The sequence below is a fragment of the Corvus hawaiiensis genome, chromosome 4 (assembly GCF_020740725.1).
Source record: "Corvus hawaiiensis isolate bCorHaw1 chromosome 4, bCorHaw1.pri.cur, whole genome shotgun sequence".
Taxonomy (NCBI): domain Eukaryota; kingdom Metazoa; phylum Chordata; class Aves; order Passeriformes; family Corvidae; genus Corvus; species Corvus hawaiiensis.
The window spans coordinates 24996426-25015610 of record NC_063216.1 but is presented as its reverse complement, the minus strand read 5'-3'; the positions used below and the strand labels follow the sequence as shown (position 1 = coordinate 25015610).

At 44.8% G+C, this 19185-nt stretch overlaps 1 protein-coding gene across 2 annotated transcripts in view; it reads right to left on the bottom strand.

Annotated features, from left to right (window-relative positions):
• The window catches only part of CHST11 (carbohydrate sulfotransferase 11), a 159227-nt gene extending 141335 nt beyond the window's left edge, over positions 1-17892 (bottom strand). Inside the window, exon 1 of one of the 2 annotated variants that reach the window (XM_048300455.1) lies at positions 17673-17892. In XM_048300455.1, coding sequence (XP_048156412.1) covers positions 17673-17790 — 118 coding nt within the window. In that variant the 5' untranslated portion in view covers positions 17791-17892. The remainder of the gene's footprint in view (positions 1-17672) is intronic. The other variant, XM_048300456.1, reaches the window with a different exon arrangement.
• Between the last annotated feature and the right edge of the window lie 1293 nt (positions 17893-19185).

The window sequence follows — 19185 nt, the reverse complement described above, 5'->3', positions numbered from 1 at the left end:
ACCAGGGCAAAGACAACTGTATGCAGGTGACACACAGAAAACTAATGTAAGAAATACAGAAAGGGCTCAAGCAAATGAACAGACTCCCCCTTCAAATGTGCATACAATTGTTTTAGCCTCGATTCTCTTCACAGCATTTCTCTACGCTCTCCACTTGTGACCTCCTGGCAGTCCCATGCTGTTCATCCTCACCTCCCAGCTGTCACACTGTAGTACCTCACACAGGTGAGGAAAGGCAGGAAGATGATTCTATGGGATGAATGTTTCCTGCACTTCAGCTATGCCAATGACTTGATTTTGAAAGCTGTGTCTGTAAGGGTGATTTAAAGGTACAACTTGCAGCTACAGGCATGTCTGTAGGCACGTTTCTGAAAACATTCTCTGGATTGGCTTTTCATCACTCTGTTAGCCATAAACGCATTAGTTCTACACAACGATGCAGCAGCAGCGACAAGTGACTATCTCCCACCAAAGCTGCTGTCCTCTGAAGGCTACCAAACCCTGCCCAGCCTCCCTCCCTGAGGGAGGGCAGCACACCCCTACTCACAAATGCTACAACTTCAAACACAGGTAAAGCCATTGCCTTCAAACATCCATCTTTTAACTCCATAGCAATGATTCTCTTTTGCCAGAATTCTCTGTGCCACTTGCACTTTTTTATTTTTACTGAGGTCTCTTCTTATAATGCTTACAAGTACACAGTTTTATCTTCATCTTCAATAAGTCTTTTAAGCCTCAAAGACTGAAGATTTTCAGTACAATGGTGAATTTTTCACTTCAAGTTACAGTATGCAACAAAACCCCACTTTAAAACATGATGCCTCAGTCTGACACTCAAGCTTGAAACAAAGTGACATTTAGGCTTTGATCCTCAATCCCAACTCACAAGCCACCTTTGGAAACAGATCCAAAGTTATCAAGGACCAATCTCTGAATCAATTTCAAACATGACTCAAATTGTCAGTCTTGCAATTAAGATCTCCTTTGCAGAGATTAACATGGTATAAATTGACATAAATTTAAATTCTCCTTCCTCAAATCTAAATTTTTACAGCCAGATCACTTGACAAACTTTCCATTTACAGTTTGGCTTCACTACAAGTCCAAGCTCAAGACTGAGCTCTTTGATACCATGAAATCTGTCTCTTTCAGACTAACATAAATCAGGAAATTTTTTTTTTTGCTGACAATATATGAAGATAAAACAAGATTCATTTGTTTTTCACATCAGTGATGTATCTGTTTCCTCTGCTTGCCTCCCTTCAAGGAGATCTGGCAACCCCCGTAGCCTGCACTTACTTCCAGCACTGTAACAGTCCCTGGCAAAGCCAAGCATCACAACTCCTTATGCCATTGCAGTTCTACAGCAACGCTGGGAAGACCAAAATAAAAATACCAAACAAATTCACTGTCAGTCTTGCTAGAAAAGTCCTAACTCTCCTACAGCTTCTAAAAATTCTTGGCCATCCTGTCAACTAATTACTTGTCCTTCCCAGTCCTGTGCACAGGAGGAAATATCTTCCTCCTTCAGAGGTATTGCCCCTGAATAACATTTCAGGAAAAGGAAAAGCAGTCAAGTACAAGACAGAAATTACAGCTAAGAATAACTTCTGGTAAAACACAAACCCTAAAAATATTAATCAATAATGCTTCATAAAATGCAACCCTTAGCTGTAGAAAGGGGCATACTAAATTGCTCACAAGAAAAGATTAATATATTCCTGTCATAATTGAATTGAGTGAGACATGATTGAGAATTAGGGGAACTTGTCCTTACTACTGAAGATAAGCTGCTCTCACTGTTACCTCCCAATTTAATTTGAAGTACGTGTTAGCACTGATAACCCGGCCCTAAGGTGGTGACTGTCAGAATGAAAAGCACTGCAACACTGCAAAAGAATATTCATTTGCAATTAACTAGGATGCATGGCAAAAGGATAAAAATGTACATTAATAATTAAAATTTTACTTATCAGTTGATTATTCCAATATAAACTGCAGAATCCGTTGCTAGTTAGGTTGACACTTCTTAGTTGAACCCACATACGTTTCTTCTGCTCACTCCTTCAGAAGTACAATTCTCTCCCTCCAAACGAACCTTCTGCAGAGCAAAGAGCAAGAAGCCCCAGTGTGCAGCTGCTCCCTTTTTCCATACTTACAAAAAATGCTTCTCTTGCCTTAACACCAAGCTGCAGGCAGTGGCTCAGCACACTTCCTACGTGCACCCAGAGGTTCCAGTGGTGTTCTTTATTTCATGAAAGCATTTCTTTTAATGATATTAAGTTTAGTAATCTCTTTTTAATTACACTGAAATTCTGACTCAAAAAACCCTACCTGGTGACATATTTCTCCTCAGTACTAATGCCCACTAATGGGAGTATTTGAAAATCCCACATTTTTAAAGCAAGATCTAAAAATTCAATTAGACATGTGCTTTGATCAGGTTTTACCTGCTTCACCACCAGTTCCAGCTCGAGAGGCACACCAACATGAACTGTAAGGAATGGCCCAGCATGGAGTAGCATGGTGTAGTTTGCATGCCAGCACCACCAGAGCGAGACAAAAGGGCTAGCAGGCAGAAGAGGAGGAAGCAACAAAGCCATGACCTTCAGTGTTCTTGCATGTCACCAGCTAAATCTGCCAGGGATCACACACTTGGAACGCAGTCCTGCCCTCTGTGCACACGTGCCAGGCTATGTGTATCCATTTAGCAGAAAATAACTGGTTTTCCTTTGAATAAATATTCCTGATGAAATAGATTCCCCTAGCAGGGATTGTTTCTCCTAGGTAATGCCTTTCCTTTCTGCCCTGAAAGTATCCTCTCATTTAGCATCCAAAACTGGGAAACTCTAAGAGTCAAGGTTTACTGTAACCCATTACACAAAACATGAAACCCTTACAACCATGGTGATGGAACAACTGGCACAGCAAATTCTTCTCACTGCATACCACTTGTCTCTGGGCTCCTCTGCAGCACAAGGCCATCTGCGAGGGCTGCCAGAAGAACTTCTGAAGAAGTTGGTTAGTAGATCATAAAAATGAGCTAGCAAGCCTACTCCCAGGACCCTGAGAGCACCAAGAGATCTCAACTGCCCTGACCAACCTCCCTAGAGTTGCACCTGTCACCAGGACCATCTCTTCCTTGCCAGCTTGCTTGGCCTTGTTCCACTGACACTGTCCAAAGACATGATCATTCAGTAGTAAGCCTGGAGCTTACTAGGTTGAACTCCCAGGTCCTCCAACCACTTCCTGAAGTTATGGGTATATGCTAGGAAGGAGGTTAGTTTTACTGATTTTGTCAGTTTACTGCAACCTGGTCTCCAAGCATAGCAGATGACCCACAGCTCATCCCAACACAGATGTCATGAGAGCACACACAGAGGCAGCTCAGCCCAGTGCCCTACAAAGCAGGACACTGCCTGTTCCAGGAAGGACGCCACATGACCAACTTCCCAAGCACAAGCTCACGGTGTTGGTGTAAGGCATTTCAAGATACACAGTGAAGGACACAAGTGGGAAGCTAGGGACAACCTGTGCTTGGCTTACCATGCTGCAGACACGGGTGTACATATCCTTACTCCAGCAGTAATGAGGAGTGTTCTCTCCACCCATACCTTGGAGCTCCCATGAAGCCTGTATCTGACACAAACCCATTTCAAAGCAACCGCAGAAGTGAGGTGGTAATTGGGGTCATAGACAGGCTCACACTTGACTTTGAATACATCTGTCAGAATTATCAGTTTTGGTAGCCAGCAATTGTTTTCAGCAGTAATTTGCTTTTCTGTTGTGCTGGTGATACCCCCTAGCTATGCTGAACTGCAGAGGTTCAGAGAAGCTCTATTACACACATCACTGTTGCCACTGCATGTCAGGCCCATCAGACTCCTGCCCTCAAGTTCTGGTTTGCACTGTGTCTGCCACAGGACCCACTGCTCCAGCTGAGCCACAGAGATGGAGTGTGCCCTGGCACTGCAGAAGAGCAAGAACAGATAAAAGCAAGGCAGGAACCGACCCCTCTTTCCTGACAGCCAATTGCTATGGTCCACTCAAATAGGAACTCATCTTTGCACTCTCTGTTCTGGATCAACACCCTTCACAAGAAGTCCCAGTCACACTTCAGCCATGAGTGCAGAAACACAAATGTGGGGTTCTCAGATCAGCTTCATTTCCAGCACAACCCCCTTGCAGCTGCCTCACTTGCATATGAGACAGTGAGATGCATTTGGGGCATAAGTGCTCAACTTGCAACTTTGACCTCTCAACCTTGAGTTGTACTCAGAGATTATTGGCAGACTGGGAAGACAAAGCTTCCCTGCTTCCTGGGGTCAACCTCTTCTCCCTAAGGACCAACTTATAACAGACAAAGAAAGAAGCAATTAAATAAAATCCGAGTCTTATTCCCTGAACTTGACAACATTTTCGTGTGTTAGAAAACTGCAAACCCATTTGCCAAAGGGCACAGGAACAGATGGGAACTGAAAGGGCTATTACATAAATTAAGCATGTAAACACTGGGTGTCTGCTCAAAACCCAGCTCCTGTAATTTCCATGTATGCAGGATTTGATGTGGCCATAGCACCATTGCCACATGCCCTCACTTGAGGAAGATGGGTGCACATTTTTTCAGTTTGCTACATAACTATGGTGTGCTTAAAAGTGCCTACAAACATGACAGAACCCTGCTATTTCCAGCAAGGAAGTTAAACGTGAAAAAAAGACTCCACATGTATTTTTAGGCTAGAACTGAAATTTTAAAGTAGTCCCTTTCCTGAACATTTGAACAGATGTAGTGCGCAAGCAATCTACTACCAGCCACAACTTGTGACAGAGCAACATTTTTCATAATTCAATGCAAAATTAATCTGACAGATGAGCAAGAAGCAAATAAACACCAGAACTTCAGACACAGATATATATTTTTACTATGCTTGTTTGACTATGAGGGGGACACAGAAACTTACAGGTCAGCAGGGGAGAAAAAAGGCAGGAAGAAAAGCATTCCTAGATGCCTTTCAGTTAAGACAAGAAGTCCATCTCTTCGAAATGCCTCACTGCAGCTCTTAGTCCTGTGCACTTGTGGGAAACAGTCACACACATTCAGCAAGATAGATGGGAAATTTTTTATGTTTCCAAGACTGAGGTAAAAATACCCTTTCAAATATGTGAAGTAGCTTCCATTTCTCCACCTTGCACTGCATGAAGCATTTCTTCCAATGCCCCAGTCCTTCACAAGAACTGAAAAAGATGCTAGATTTAAATCTGAGGCAGCCCTGAGCAAACACATGCATGAAATGCTGTACCAAGGTTTTCTTTTTCAAGGAATGAACAGCAATGTCCCACAGCCACCACAGAAAGCATGAAGGTCTAATAAAAGGGAAGGATCTGAGAGAGCATCAGCCAGCAGATGTAGCCCCTCACAGAGATAGCTGATGATACCTTCCCAACTTTGACTTTAAAACTGCAGTAAGAGAAGAATGAGCAAAGTGCAGGGACAATGTACTTTACAGAGAGGCAATATTTTAATAAACATGGGTGCATGAATAAAAACCCAGGATGCCTCATGCACATCAGCCTTAGTCAACATGTAAAAGCTTTGCTGACAGAGCAAGACCATAGAAAGGATATGATTTCATCGTATGTGCTCTTTTTTTCTCATCCTTGTTTTAGTAAACTTAGATTTGCTGGCAAAACCTCTAGCAGACCTGGACACAGAGGTAAAAGAAAATGAAAAGGGAAGAGGCAGGCCTTTTTTCCTACCTATACTGATCCAGTAAAACTTTCACTGGCAAAAGCTGTCCAAGCACAACACTGTCTAGTTCCACTAAGCAACACTGTGCTCCTGGACAATGTCTCCATCCCAAGTGGTGGAAGCATCAAAGATGATGTTTCCTCCATAGCGAACTTCCCTGTACTCAGCTTGGGAAGGGGAGCATTTTGCTGCTCGCTTCCAAGCTCTGTTTCTGCAACCTGCCTCCAAGCTGGGCATGCAATGCTGAAGCATGAGAAGCCACCAAGCAGAATAACTTCCCAAGAGCTAGTGAGGACCTTTGATGTTTTCCCTTCAAGTATGCCTTCAACGTCTGATCAAGAAAAGCAAGGCCACTCAACATTTGTTAGGGCATACACAGGGAAGATTTACACTTTAGAAACCCAAACATAAAGACAAAACAATGAAAAATTAGAAACAAGAACCATTTATGCCTGTGCTCTGTAGTACAACCAGAGGACATCTGTAACCTAGCATCAAAACTCGGATGCCCTGGGGCACAACCCAGTTTCCCTAGCTGTAGAGTGAAAAAGAATGTATGGACATACTTTGTGGACCATTTTTAAGCCTTCTGATTAAATGAAGTATTACTGCCCCAGAAGAAGATTTGGACCCAAATTCCCAAAGATTTCCAGAAACACTGCTCCTAACTTGCTCCCAGTGAAAGCTTTCAACTGCAACAGACAGCAGGAAAGCACAGACTCACCATTAACCAATATACAACACACATGACATGACAGTGTGATTCCAGGCTCCCAAAATGCTGAAAAATTACACCAGGCATAAACCATTCTGGCAAGGTAAGAGTGGCTGAGGTACAAGCTGATGACAAGAGATCCCCTCACAGCTGGAAAGGGAGCATGAAATAAATCTCTTGGTCACATCCCAATGAATGCAGAAACAAGCAAAAGGTCTGAAGAGTACAAAAAAAACCCCTAAAATGAAGGGGGGAAAAGCCTCTGTAAAGACTGGCAGTGGGAAAAAACCCAGCTAGTTTGGACATACAAGAATTATGGCCTGTTTCCCTTGGTGCCCAAGCACACTGAGGGGAATGAGACGCATTTCTAGCTGCACAAAGAGTTCTCACAGTAATGTGTTACCACACTGGCTGTAGCATTCTGGAGATGGATGAGGTTGTAAGTCACTGACATTATACTGATGTATGGACTTCATGCATTACTAATCATTCAGACACAATAGCCCCGTGTATATTTTTGTTTTGCAAACTCTCCTGGCATCGTCTGCAAAAATTCTCCGTTCTCTACTCTGGAAGATTTTAAGAAAAAGTGCTCAGGAAACAGGAACGGAACAGAGAAAGACTCACCAGAAACACTGATGAGTTCTGGGTGGGAGGAAAAAGAAAAGGGGAAAAAAAATAAACAAAACACCAAAAATCACAAGCTAGCTCAAGACAGCCAAATATGAAGACAATTTTAATTAAACCACGTCTGTCTTATATCATCTATTTCAGCTAATTTAGTATCTCATAAGAGTTTTATCTCAAAATAGTTAATAGCTCCAGAAGCCCCAACTTTTTCTCATTTTTTTCTTTAATGCAATTACATTTTTGCTGTTGCACCAGAAATATTAATAGCCTTTTCTGCATGAGACAGAGCAGCTCTACAGCAGGACAAGAACGCTTCGATCCTATTGATGATCTGCATGCTGATAGTTACATATAGCTTGTCTGTCAATGTAATTTCTACTGAAACTATTGAAAATAGGCAGCACCCCTCTCAATACTTCAAGCATGTATCTCTACAGGAAAAAAAAACTTCCATTCACTTGACTGTAGAAAGGACAAATAAGTGGTGTTGGATAATAATAAGGACAAGCAGTGCTGTTGTTCTACTGTATATTGCTCTGTAGGAAAACACAGAGGGACAAATTCTGCTCTTTCTTACAGCACCTTTGATGCAGAATTGATCTAACCTAGTCAATGGAACTGACCCAGATTTACAGGGCAGAAACAGTCCAGGGCTTCACGCAAGCCTGCAATCCTATATTTCTACCTCCAAGGGGAACGTGTGCCTTTTGTGTAATCCAAAATCTTCTGCTCCAGCACGGTAGACCTGACCCAGTACTCACTGAAATCAACTGAAAAGCAACCACTGTCTCACCCAGTCCATCACGCAGACCTCGTGCCGTCCACCCATCAGAAAATTCAAACCACTCAGTGTACTCCTTTAATGAAAAAAGTAGTAAAATCTTATGGCTTGCCCAAAACAAAACCCCAAACCCAACAGCCTAGCAGGGAGCCATGTTCACCCTACCTGAGCTTCCCTAACCTTGCCACAAAGGACAAGCAAGACTTGTGAAGAGAAGGAATGTGGAGAGGCAGAGATCATCTGGCACAGCCCACAGGATTGCCAGTGCCATGGTGGCAGGAATTCTGCACAACGTCCAGCTGACTGATCCTGTAACAATTAATGAAACCAGGGAGTGGGACACAGCAATGCCTGGGAGGCTGAGTGCAGGTGTCCACAGTCACCCTTGCAGTCCATCATTCTCTGGTGTATTGCCCCACTTGATTAGCAATTACTTCAACTTCATAATTATGTGCACGCATACACGTGCTTAATTCTAAAGATAAAATGCTTATCACCATCTGGAAACTCAAATGTATTCTAGAAGTTAATCAAGACCAAAATACATAATCAAGACAGGCTTTATCAGTTTTGTATTTATGACCCCAACTGACACATTTGATTAATCACCGAGTGTTTAAAAAGCGTTCATGCCCTCCTCCTCAGTTACTATAAATTCCCTGCTCCCACTTCCAACATAGGCTGTAAAAATACAGATTACTAGAAGGACATATTCGGTTCCTGGTACCCACCAGCGTGGGTGCAGAATGTGCTATTCCGTGTCAGGTCACTTCAGATAATACAGACATTTTTGTTCTGCCTGCATACCAATCAGCTTTAAAGCACTATAATGCAAATAGTCTTTAAAAGGATTTTAACTACCTAAAGCTCTTTGTTTTAAGACAAGGTATTACAGTTAAGATCATCTGTGAGATCCAATTACAGTCACCTTATTAATTATATGTCTACCTTCCCTAATTCAAAAATCCCTACAAGCTATCCATTTTAAAGTTTTTGATTCCTTTATGCAAACATTTATCAGTCAAAAAAGCATGAAAATCTCTGGCTACTATGTCATTTATGGCATGAATTCAGAAGGCATTACTTCAAGGGTCCTGAAGGCCACCTTTTTACCATCTACAAAATGTATCTTGAATGTCCATGTCTTAAAAACGAATAAAAGTGGGGGGAAAAAAAGAATCCCACAGTTCTCTGCTTTTTACAGAGTACAGTGTGTTCGAGAAGGGGATTGAAACCCAACAAAGCCTTTTATTCCTTGTGGATTTTATATGTGGACTCTGCAATTAAAATCTATAGTCTCCTACCACTCAGCAAAATAAGATAAAAAGACACAATCTTTTGATATTAAGATGACTAAGGAGGGCATCTTTTAGCCTGAGACAATGCTCAAAGCAGCAGCAGCAGTTCCTTTGCAGATTAAGCATGGCTGAGGATGAGATGCTGCTCTTTCACCTCCTGGAGAAGAGAGACGAGGGGGGGCCTGATCCTGCAAAACCACACATCGATCACTTTACTCACATCCTTGAAACCAAGGCTACCTCTCGCTGCCAAACGAAGAGCAGACAACGTTTACAGGATGTGAGCATTTCGCACCTGTTTTTGCACAGTGCAGTCCACCTACCTCCATGACATTTGCTGGATAGAGTTACCATCTCCCAAACCCCCAGAATCACAGTGCTGTGAGAAATTCTGCTCGATTGCATTGTTTGTATTTTCCATTTCCCCCAGCACCTTCTTTTACATTTTTTCATAGGAGTGTGAAGCCATCGCAGTGGTGATTGATAGTAACGGAGCAAAGTCATCCTTCAGTGTCTACAGCCTGGCACAAACAAGATGAAGGCTACCTTGAAGAGGCACTCTTACTGTTTAAACTGATACACTGATAAATTATAAAAATCCTTGCTCTTCTACAGCCTAGACAGAATTCATAAAATCATTCCTCTCTCAACCTGGGTGTTTCCAAATGTGTAAATTGAGGAACAATAACAGAAATGAGAAACCACACTTACTGCTCATTTCAATTAGTAAAATAACAAAGGCACCTATGTGGGGCCCTTGGCACTTCTGGGATTTCTTTTAATATCAAAGAACTTCATACTCCTTACAGCAGCCTTTTTAGGAGAAAAGGGTTTGCACTTCAGAAGTCAATGCATTTGGATTACCTGGGCCACCAACTACAGATTTTGTAGGGGGTGGGAAGATGGGGGAGTGCATGTGCACATTCACACACATTTGTGTGCATAGCCCTCTTTTTTTTCCAGTCAGCATTTTATAAGTGCTCATACTCAGCTTTTTAATCCACAGATTCAAATTTGTCAGGGGAAAAGACATGAAATACTAAGTTTCCAAATCTAGCCTCGATGTCAGTCACTGTGTTCTAATGAACATTTTCCTTCAAATGTTCCACTGGCAGCCATCTAATTTTATTTATTTTAAATAGCATCCCCTTCTGACGCTTGTAACCTAATGTTAATGCCTCATTCAGGACCTCATCTCTAATGTGTAAAATTAATATGGCCAAAAGGAAAGCTGTCATCTGCTTCCATCGCCAACACTGGGCACAGTGTAAAAAGCAACCAAAAAAAGCATTACTATTTTAACATAATTTTTTTTAAAAATGGATATTTAAATATTAAATGCATAAGACAGCAAAATTTCTTTATACAGGAAGCCTCTTGACACACATGGACACAAAACTTCCTTGCTGCAAATTAACAAATGCTTGTGCTGCACCTACTTATACCATGTTGTTATCCAAAGTCTTGTTAGCATATCACAGAAATTAGTCCTGTCATCCACCCTGGCTCTCTGAGGCTTGCTGCCACAGAGCTTTTCAATCTCCAAGTTCTTAGAGTGGAACCAGTAAAACACACCAGCTCCCACAGACACAACTGCAGTTCCCATGTTCTGTCTGAGGGGCTCCCCACCAGCCTGCAGGGATTGAACTGGACATCACAGAAAGGGCAGAGCAGAGGACACACACTGCCACAGGATAGTCAGCACCCTCCATTCCCTTATTCCTTACAGATAAGTGCTCATTACCTGTGTACAGGTTGCTTTCCATTAGGTGTAATTCCTAGTGATGCTACAGGTGGTGTGACAGCCCAAGAGGACAGTGGGGAGGGAGCTGAAATCTAAGATGGGCCATTCATGTGGAAACCTACAATTTCAGTTTCACAGAAGGGAATGGATCTACTCCAGACAATTTCCCCAACAGCTAACTCCTTGTGAAGGAGCATGTGGAGAGGGCAAGAAAACAAACCACATTCATTGATCAGCATTAAACGAAAAGTGAGGGATGACAACGTTACACAAGTGAAGTGACCCAGAGTCCAAATGTATATGTGGGAAAAATTTTGATTTATCCATGAAACCTTAGTTTCAGGGGCCAAACAATTACATGAAAGGGGGAACACACTGCATCCTCTGCTGATTACATTCACAAAATTGAAATCCAAGAAAATCCCTGTGTCTGGAGGCATTAACCAGAGATAATTAGGAACTTAATTCTTTCACTGGTTCGCAGCAGTCTCTGGTGGTCTCATCTTCTAGTCAAGAGCACAAGGCTTGTGCCAGAAACACCACTCTGTCACATGCAAGCATTCTGCCCATAACAAAAGGATGCTATCTATAACCTGGATACTGAAACACAAATAATGAGGAATTAACTGAACCCAGTTGGAATTGTGACTGTAAGGACAAATACCTCGTCCACAAAGATCCTGCATGAATGGGCTACACAGGGAATAGAAACATTCAAAAAAACACAAACATGCTTTGAAATGTTATCCTTATGAGACAGTAGGTGGCTGCTGAATCTAAGAAACCCACCACAGACACCTCTTCATCTTTATCCTGGACACACCAGGTCTACACAAGCACATCATTCCTGAACTTAATTTCATTCCTTTAATGTGGAGGGCAAAACTCCTTCTCCTTTCATTGATTTCAACTGGGCCCTTCATCCATGCATCTATGCTTCACTTTATGTATGTTGACACTTAGACAAGTCACATACAGGACTCAAACGTTTGCTTTGGATGGCACAAACAATCAGAAAGAAAAACCATCAGATTCAAATCATTGTGTCCCCCATCCCAGTCCTTAGCTCCCTCAGGATCAACTTAGAGTTGATACATAATACATATGCATCAGCCCAAAAGGCTTGAGAGGAAAAAAACTGCTGGAATGACATTCACACAAGGACGACTGCAGCAGCTTTGTCAGGCAGGATTTGATATAGTACATCTGGCAACAGAGTCAAACAAAACACAGTAGTGCTGGCTTTGGAAAAAGTAACATGAATCTAATTTCTTCCAATTGCCTGAACCACTTTTAGAGTTAATTACATGGTATGGCACAAGATAAACTACTTGTCACTTATGAAACGTAATGGAAACAATTTCAGAATCCAGAAACATGGTCATATTTCTGAATATGAAATAAAATTGAGATACTAGTTGCACCTGATCAATTACATAAATTTGTTCATAAAAAGCCCTGGGCACTTCAGCTCTATATGCTATTTTGCTAAGTTCAAAACAAAGTTTCCATGCACACTGACTTTATCTTTGGAAAAGTTACTTTAGCTAAGTGATGACACTTTTACATCTGTGAATAGAGTGTCAGTGCTCTGAAAGTTAGCACATACTTTCCCAATATTGATACACAGTAAAAAAAAATAAAAGCTTATTAAAACCTACACTGTAGAAAAGGTAATTGTGGAGTAATAAGTATCCTGATCAGTTAAAATGTAATAAGACATGACTGCGACAGTAATTACCCAGGTAATTTTCGCTTGAACACATTCAGAGACAGATTTTTAAATTCAACAAGCACTTGTTGCAAAAAGCTACACTCACTTGTACTGCAACAGAAAAAGTTGCTCTTCTAATAAGATTAATATTCACTAACCAGGAGGATTTTCACAAGATACAAAAAGCAGTTACACTCTCAACTTAAAGCCATTCCAGACTACCAGTCCCTTTGAGAAGAGTGACCAGAGTAAGTTTGCTCACACTGGTGACAGTCCCATGGAAATCTATGAAAAGCTTATAGGGACACCAGCAAGTAGATCCAGCACACAGCGGGGTTTCTGGGGGATGGATTTCCTTGCATGCAAAATGAGGGCCAGTTTCTTGTGGCTGTCAAATGAACTCCATTTCTCCATATCCCAAACAGAATAATTTAAAATCAGTATACAGGGTCCATCAAAGGAATGCCACACACCAAACTGCCTTGCAGATCTAATTCTCCTTTGTAAACAAGGGAGAAAGCAAGGATCAACTGCAAGATGGGAGACTGCTGCATTGATTTTCAAACAGAATCTTCCATCAAAACCAATGGTGAGCTTGTCTTCAGACATACGGAAAAAATCTCATGCAGTCTGAGTTGCTCTGATATTTGAGCAAAGGCAGACATCAGCTATCAGTCAGAGTGCTGCATATGTAACTGAGATGATCATGGACAGGAGGCAAGTCTGACCTGTGAGATCTAACCTTTGTTAGCATCCACAGGAGAACAGTACAAGTCTAAAGCAGGACATGAAAAATGGAGCAAAAAAACGTGGGTGGGAAGGGAATCAGCTTTAGAATAAGTTAGTTTCATAAACCTGTCCGAGGTAAGATAAAGATAGCATTAATTATTCTGCCTTTGTGAGGAATTTTACATCTTGAGGGATCCTAGCACACCGCCAGTGTGACCCCCAGCCCGGCAGAGCAGCTCCTGCCTGCACTGGGTGACTCACAGTACCCCCACTCGCTGCAACTGGGAAGCCTACAGAACAAAGCAAACACATCTGTGAAAGTCTAGGCAGGCTAAAGACTAGTGAGCAAACTGATTTCACAGGAAAAACAGCAGATAAAACTATGATGGGCTGTCATCTAAAACCCCAACACTGACCTATTTCACGCAGACAGCAGTTCTAGGAGCATGGAGCAATAATCAGCTTGCACTCAGTTATCTAGATAGCACATGGCATGAGAGTGAAGGGGAAAAATATTTCAAGCAAAAGAGACAGGGAAAATCAGCTGTAGATTGCCGTATCTCCAGCTATAGCAAACACTGCAGCATGTTTTTTCAGAAAAGGCTAGACAGGAGACAGGAAAACACACCAAAGTCCCCACTACCATTTCTTCCCTCAGGAACAAACATAGCCCCAGATAAGCCAGAACAGCCAGGATCATCTCCAAAGTTTTCTTTACAGTGGTCATGAGCAATGGAGAGCAGCACCATTCACCTTTCCTCACCAACAACTGGTTGGGAAACCTAATTTGGGAGGGTGGGCTCCCAGCTCATAGGCAATCTCTGACAAAACTCAGACAATGCAAAGGTGCAATAACCAAACAGCACGTGTACAGCTGGCTTCCCAACAAAGAATGGGTACACAGCCAAAAAAGGGAAAAAACAGTAAAAACCACCTGATTTCCTTCCAATATAAATGTGCTGGTATTTGGGATACAGCACAAGGGGCAGACATTATACTCTTTTGTAAAGACAAAACTAAGCTCATCTTCCCAGCTTTAGGCATAGAGTGTGTTTGTGTTGTTTGGGTTCTTTCTTGTCTGTTTTTAAAAAAGGCTTCTGTTAACGATGTAATTTTCTTATTTTTTAACCCAAAGGAAAAAAAAAGCCATCAGCAGAAATTTGTGTCTCACACTTCTAACAAGAGTTCCATATTCAGGTCTCCTAAAATGGAAAATCTCCATCTAACAGATAAACATTTATCTTAACCCAGAGGGGGTTGGACTCATCACTGGTGGCCTTCTAGCATCTTTCACCTTCACTTTCTCACACCTAAAACTGATGAGAAAGCTTTGTAAGCAGCCTTCTGAAATTCACCAAGAGAGCTCTGGGGCTCAGGAAACTGACAGTAAGGAGCTGACACTTCTTGGTGAGGGCTTATCTGAAAACCTTATTTTCTCTCCCAAAGGTTTGGGTGGGAATTTTCTATCTAATTCTGATGACAAAGTGCCTCTGCTAGAGAATATTGTAAGCTACCAACAACATATTGGCAAGCCAGAGATGAGAGAGAGCTCCCTCCTGCAGCCATCCGAAGACATGCTTCAGTGGAGACCAGCTAGAATTTTAAACGCCCTCCAACAACAAAAAGGACATTAACCGAGATTTTGAAAGCTCTTAGTACCTCCAGTCCTGACATACACTCTGCCCAGGGTCTGGCTCCACTGAATTCTGACACACAAGAACGGTTATTATCTTACAATAAAGACTTAATTCCTAAAAATGATCTGCTACCGGATGTACACCACACTGACAGCTCTACCACCTCTCTCTCTCCAGACCCTTCAAGAACTCTACATTCATCTATCATTTGCACTACCAGGATGGTAACACATACATTGGCATAACAGATATTGGGAGAGCAGCTCTCCAAGCCGTACAAACCATGTGTAACCCAAACAGGGACACTCTGTGCGGGACTACAGTAGGGCTTGAGAGCTTCCCAGCATTTCCACTATGGAAACAGCCCAACAAAAAAAAAAAAAAAAAAAAAAAAAGCCAAATCAGTTATGATCAAAAAGACACAATAAAGGTTGTGATCTATTTGTGATCTATTTATTTCCAGATCTACTCCATTTACACTAACAACCTAAATATGTGTCACACAGAAAACGGGTGCGCATTATCCTCCCGGTGATTTCACAGCATCGCATTCTCTCCTTGGAGTTTATGTGAAATCCTTTGAACTGTACTAAAATCTCAGCCTATTTATAGCCTCACAATACAATGAATATAAAGCCATAATCTCCAACAGTTAACTATAGAGCATATTGAGAATTCTTAAAAGGTGATTTTTCTACATTCAAAAATTCACAGAAGAATATTTAGCCTAATCTCTCACCTACTGCATGCTGAGTTTGTGTTCCAGCAGTATAATTCATCTGAAACAAAGGGAAATAAAAAGTCTTGGCCAAATTTTCTGAATATGTCTATTATCTGTGGAACTCCACCAATTAAAATATCACACTTCTACTAAACTGGTGAAGCTATGTTACAACCCATAATTCTGCATGATGTCGTGAAGACCAGAAGTAAAGCCTTCTCCAGGTCTGCTAAGGACCAAGTACTCCTTGTGAAACCAGTAAGCATGGGGCAGACACAGCAGGAAAGAAAAAAATTATGCTATTTTTTCCAAGAAGTTGGCAGGTATTAACACAGATGGGCACCATACAAGAACACATTCATCAAGCAAATTATACCAACTCTGGAAGAGCAGGCAGCTGATACAAAAACACCAAACAGGACTTGGCTTCACCACAGAGCAGCAGATCTACTGACTCCTAATTCTATCAGTGCACCAAGCCTCTACGATTTGATGAAAAACTTTCCAACAACTTAAAGGAAAAATCATTTCTCATAGAATGATTTAGGTTGGAAAAGACCTCTAAGACTGAGTCCAACCACTAGTGCAGCACTGCCAAGTCCACCACTAAACTACATCTCTAAGTGCCACATACACATATGGCAACTACGGTAGCCACAAACAGGGAAAGAGTCAATCTGAACACATCCTTTCTCTTTTTACTAGACTGCAATTCCCTTATCAGCTACAGATATATGCCTGTAGCGAGGATACTTGAGAGCTGGCAGTAGACAATAACAGGTACGGCTGGGAAGACTCGCCTGCTGAGGAGTACGGCCAGTCTGCCAGCTGCAGCTGTTGGCCTACTAAGAGGTACCACTCCCTCTCACTAGCCTCGCTCCTCTGCTCAGCTGTCAGATCCCTCCAAAAAGACACTGCAAGTGCAATTTCCACGTCATTTCTCAGGCAGAAAGGGGAAAAAGTGAGACAGACAGACAGACCAAAATGATTTTTTTTTTATTTTTGCCATGCTTGACACATTTTGCCAAGCTGTGCAAAACATTCACGATGGGTCTGTGCACACAGCTGACACCGCATGAAGTTTCCACAGCCCAATCCCACCTTTGTGTGAATCAGAAGCTATCTACGTGGGACTTCCCTGGGAGCCAGCATCTGCTGTCCCCGGTACAGCTCCATCCCTAGGATGAGGGAAACGGTAAAACTGAAGTCGCATTAGGTATACCCGGGAGTGTGGATCCGAGGTGACTCATGCACCCCTGCACGGCGCTCCGCAGCCTGCGTCCCTGCGGACGCCCGTGCCCAGCCAGCGGCTCCACACGGAGCCCCTCGGCCGCCCGAACACCGGGACAAGGCAGGACCGGGCAGCAGCGCCGCGGGCAGGGATGGCCCGGGCTGGGCAGTGGCCCCCGCGCTCCGGACAACTCGGGCGAGCCGGCGCGGAGCTGTCGGGGCGGTGGTGGATGCCCTTGCTCGGCCGCGGTGTCCCTGACACGTCCGAAAACGAAAAGCTGGGAAGACGAAGGCCCGCGACCCCAGATGGGAGACGGCACCTGGGGTCCCGCTCCCGGCGGGGGGGACCCGCGGGGTCCGGGCAGGTCCCGGCGCCGCTCTGCCACGGCGCGCTCGCCAGCCGCTGTCGCCTTCCGTCCCCCTTCACCAAAGGCACGATATAAAGCGGAAAATAACAAAATTCTTAAATAAACCAACTTTCCTCCTTCCCGCGGGAAGTTTTCTGCGGGGGGCAAGGCGACCTTCCCGCGCCCGCCGCGCCCGCCGCCGCCGAGCCCAGCGCCTGCCGCAGCGGCGCCGGGAGCCGAGAGCCGGGGCCGGCGGCAGCCAGCGAGGGCTCTCGGGGCGCCCGCCACCTGCGCCGGCGGGGAGCGGGGCGGGCGCTGCGCTCCGCGGGGCCGGTGGTGCCGGTGATGCCGGTGCGGTTGTGGTGCCGGTGCCCTACCTGGGTGCAACATACTTTGGAAATAGAAGATGACGAGGATGAAGGAGCCCACGGAAGTGACCAGGACCATCCTGCACACCCGGTTCATCCTCATTACTTCCAGCACCGCCGGCTTCATGGCGTTGTCCGGCGGCGCAGAGAGGGGCGGCGGAGCGCGCAGGGCTGGCGCTGGGAGCCGCTCCGCGCCCGCCCCGCGCCGAGGAGCCGCCGCCGGAGGATGCCCAGGCGCCCGCGCCCCGCGCCGGGGGGCGTTAATGCCTGCGCTGGGCGTGACCACCCCGCGCGCCAGGCGGAGGGGCGCTCTGCGCGCGCGGGGGATAGGCGGGCCAGGCGGGGAGCCGGGGCGGAGCGCGCCCCCCCCTCGCCAAGGGGAGAGATGGTCCCGCCCGGCGGCGGCGGCGGGCGGGGACGAGGCGGGCGGCCCCGAGGGGCCGCGGGGACGCGCCCCGGCCCCGAGTGGCCCCGGGCGTCCGGCGGCTGCCGTTCGAGCGGCCCCGCTGCCCGTGAACTTGACCACCTCTGGGTCACTCTCGCCCTCTTCAGGGGCTCGGGGTCCGACAGCCGCCGGCGGGCAGGAGCATCCGCCCCCGCCTGGCTCTGCCCCGCACCCCGTTTGTGGAGAGAAATTCTCTTCTCCCACTCTCGTGCGGTGCCTGTCACTCTGTGCTAACCCTAAATGCCTCCTACCAGGTCTTCCCTCGCTCCGGAGGTTATGTTACAGGCAGACCCTGCCGTCGTGTGTTGCCGGTGTCGGGTTGTCCCGGCCGGGAGCTGTTCATTTTATCATCGTTGCAAACACCAACTTCCAGGCGCACGGAGCCATCCCCGGGGCAAACAGTGCCACCTGGCCTGACAGAAATGAAAAGGGGTTCTTTTGTTTCTAAGCGCGAGACTTCTAAGTGTTCCGAATTAACTAACATTGCTCATTTGTCGGCGGAAAACAAAAGATCCGTGCCCCGCGGTCGGTCCGCCGAAGGTGGATCTACCTTTCGGGAGCCGAGAGCAGCACCAGGCGATGAGATACGAGCCCGTACGTGGGAGGAATGCAGAGGAGCTGCGAGCTACAGAACAAAAGGCATCTGCCGTGTCCAAGCGTGCATCGGGTTCGGGACGGCTGCGGCTGCTGGGGAGCCGGGGGCTGTGAGCGACTGCGGCTCAGCTGAGTCCCGAGGTTTCCCAACGCGAACCACACGGCACAGCTCCCAAACTGGGACTGTCCCCTTCCTGTGAGCTACACAGGTGTTGAAAAGTACAGTGCTGAATGGAAATGTCTTCTTAACAATATACCGTTCATCTGTGTTCGGTGGTAACTGTTCTGTTTGTTCCCCGATGCGCCCAAATACCGCTTTGCTGTTAGTTTTCTTTTTGCTAAAGTGAAAATCATTATACTGATGCTGATACCATCTTCACGTGTAAAAGGATTTTTTCCCCTCGCGCTTCTGTCTGTTCTTCCGATGGGTTGGGGGGAGGGGTCTTTAAAATGAAAATAGCTCTAAACAGTCTGAGTCCAAAG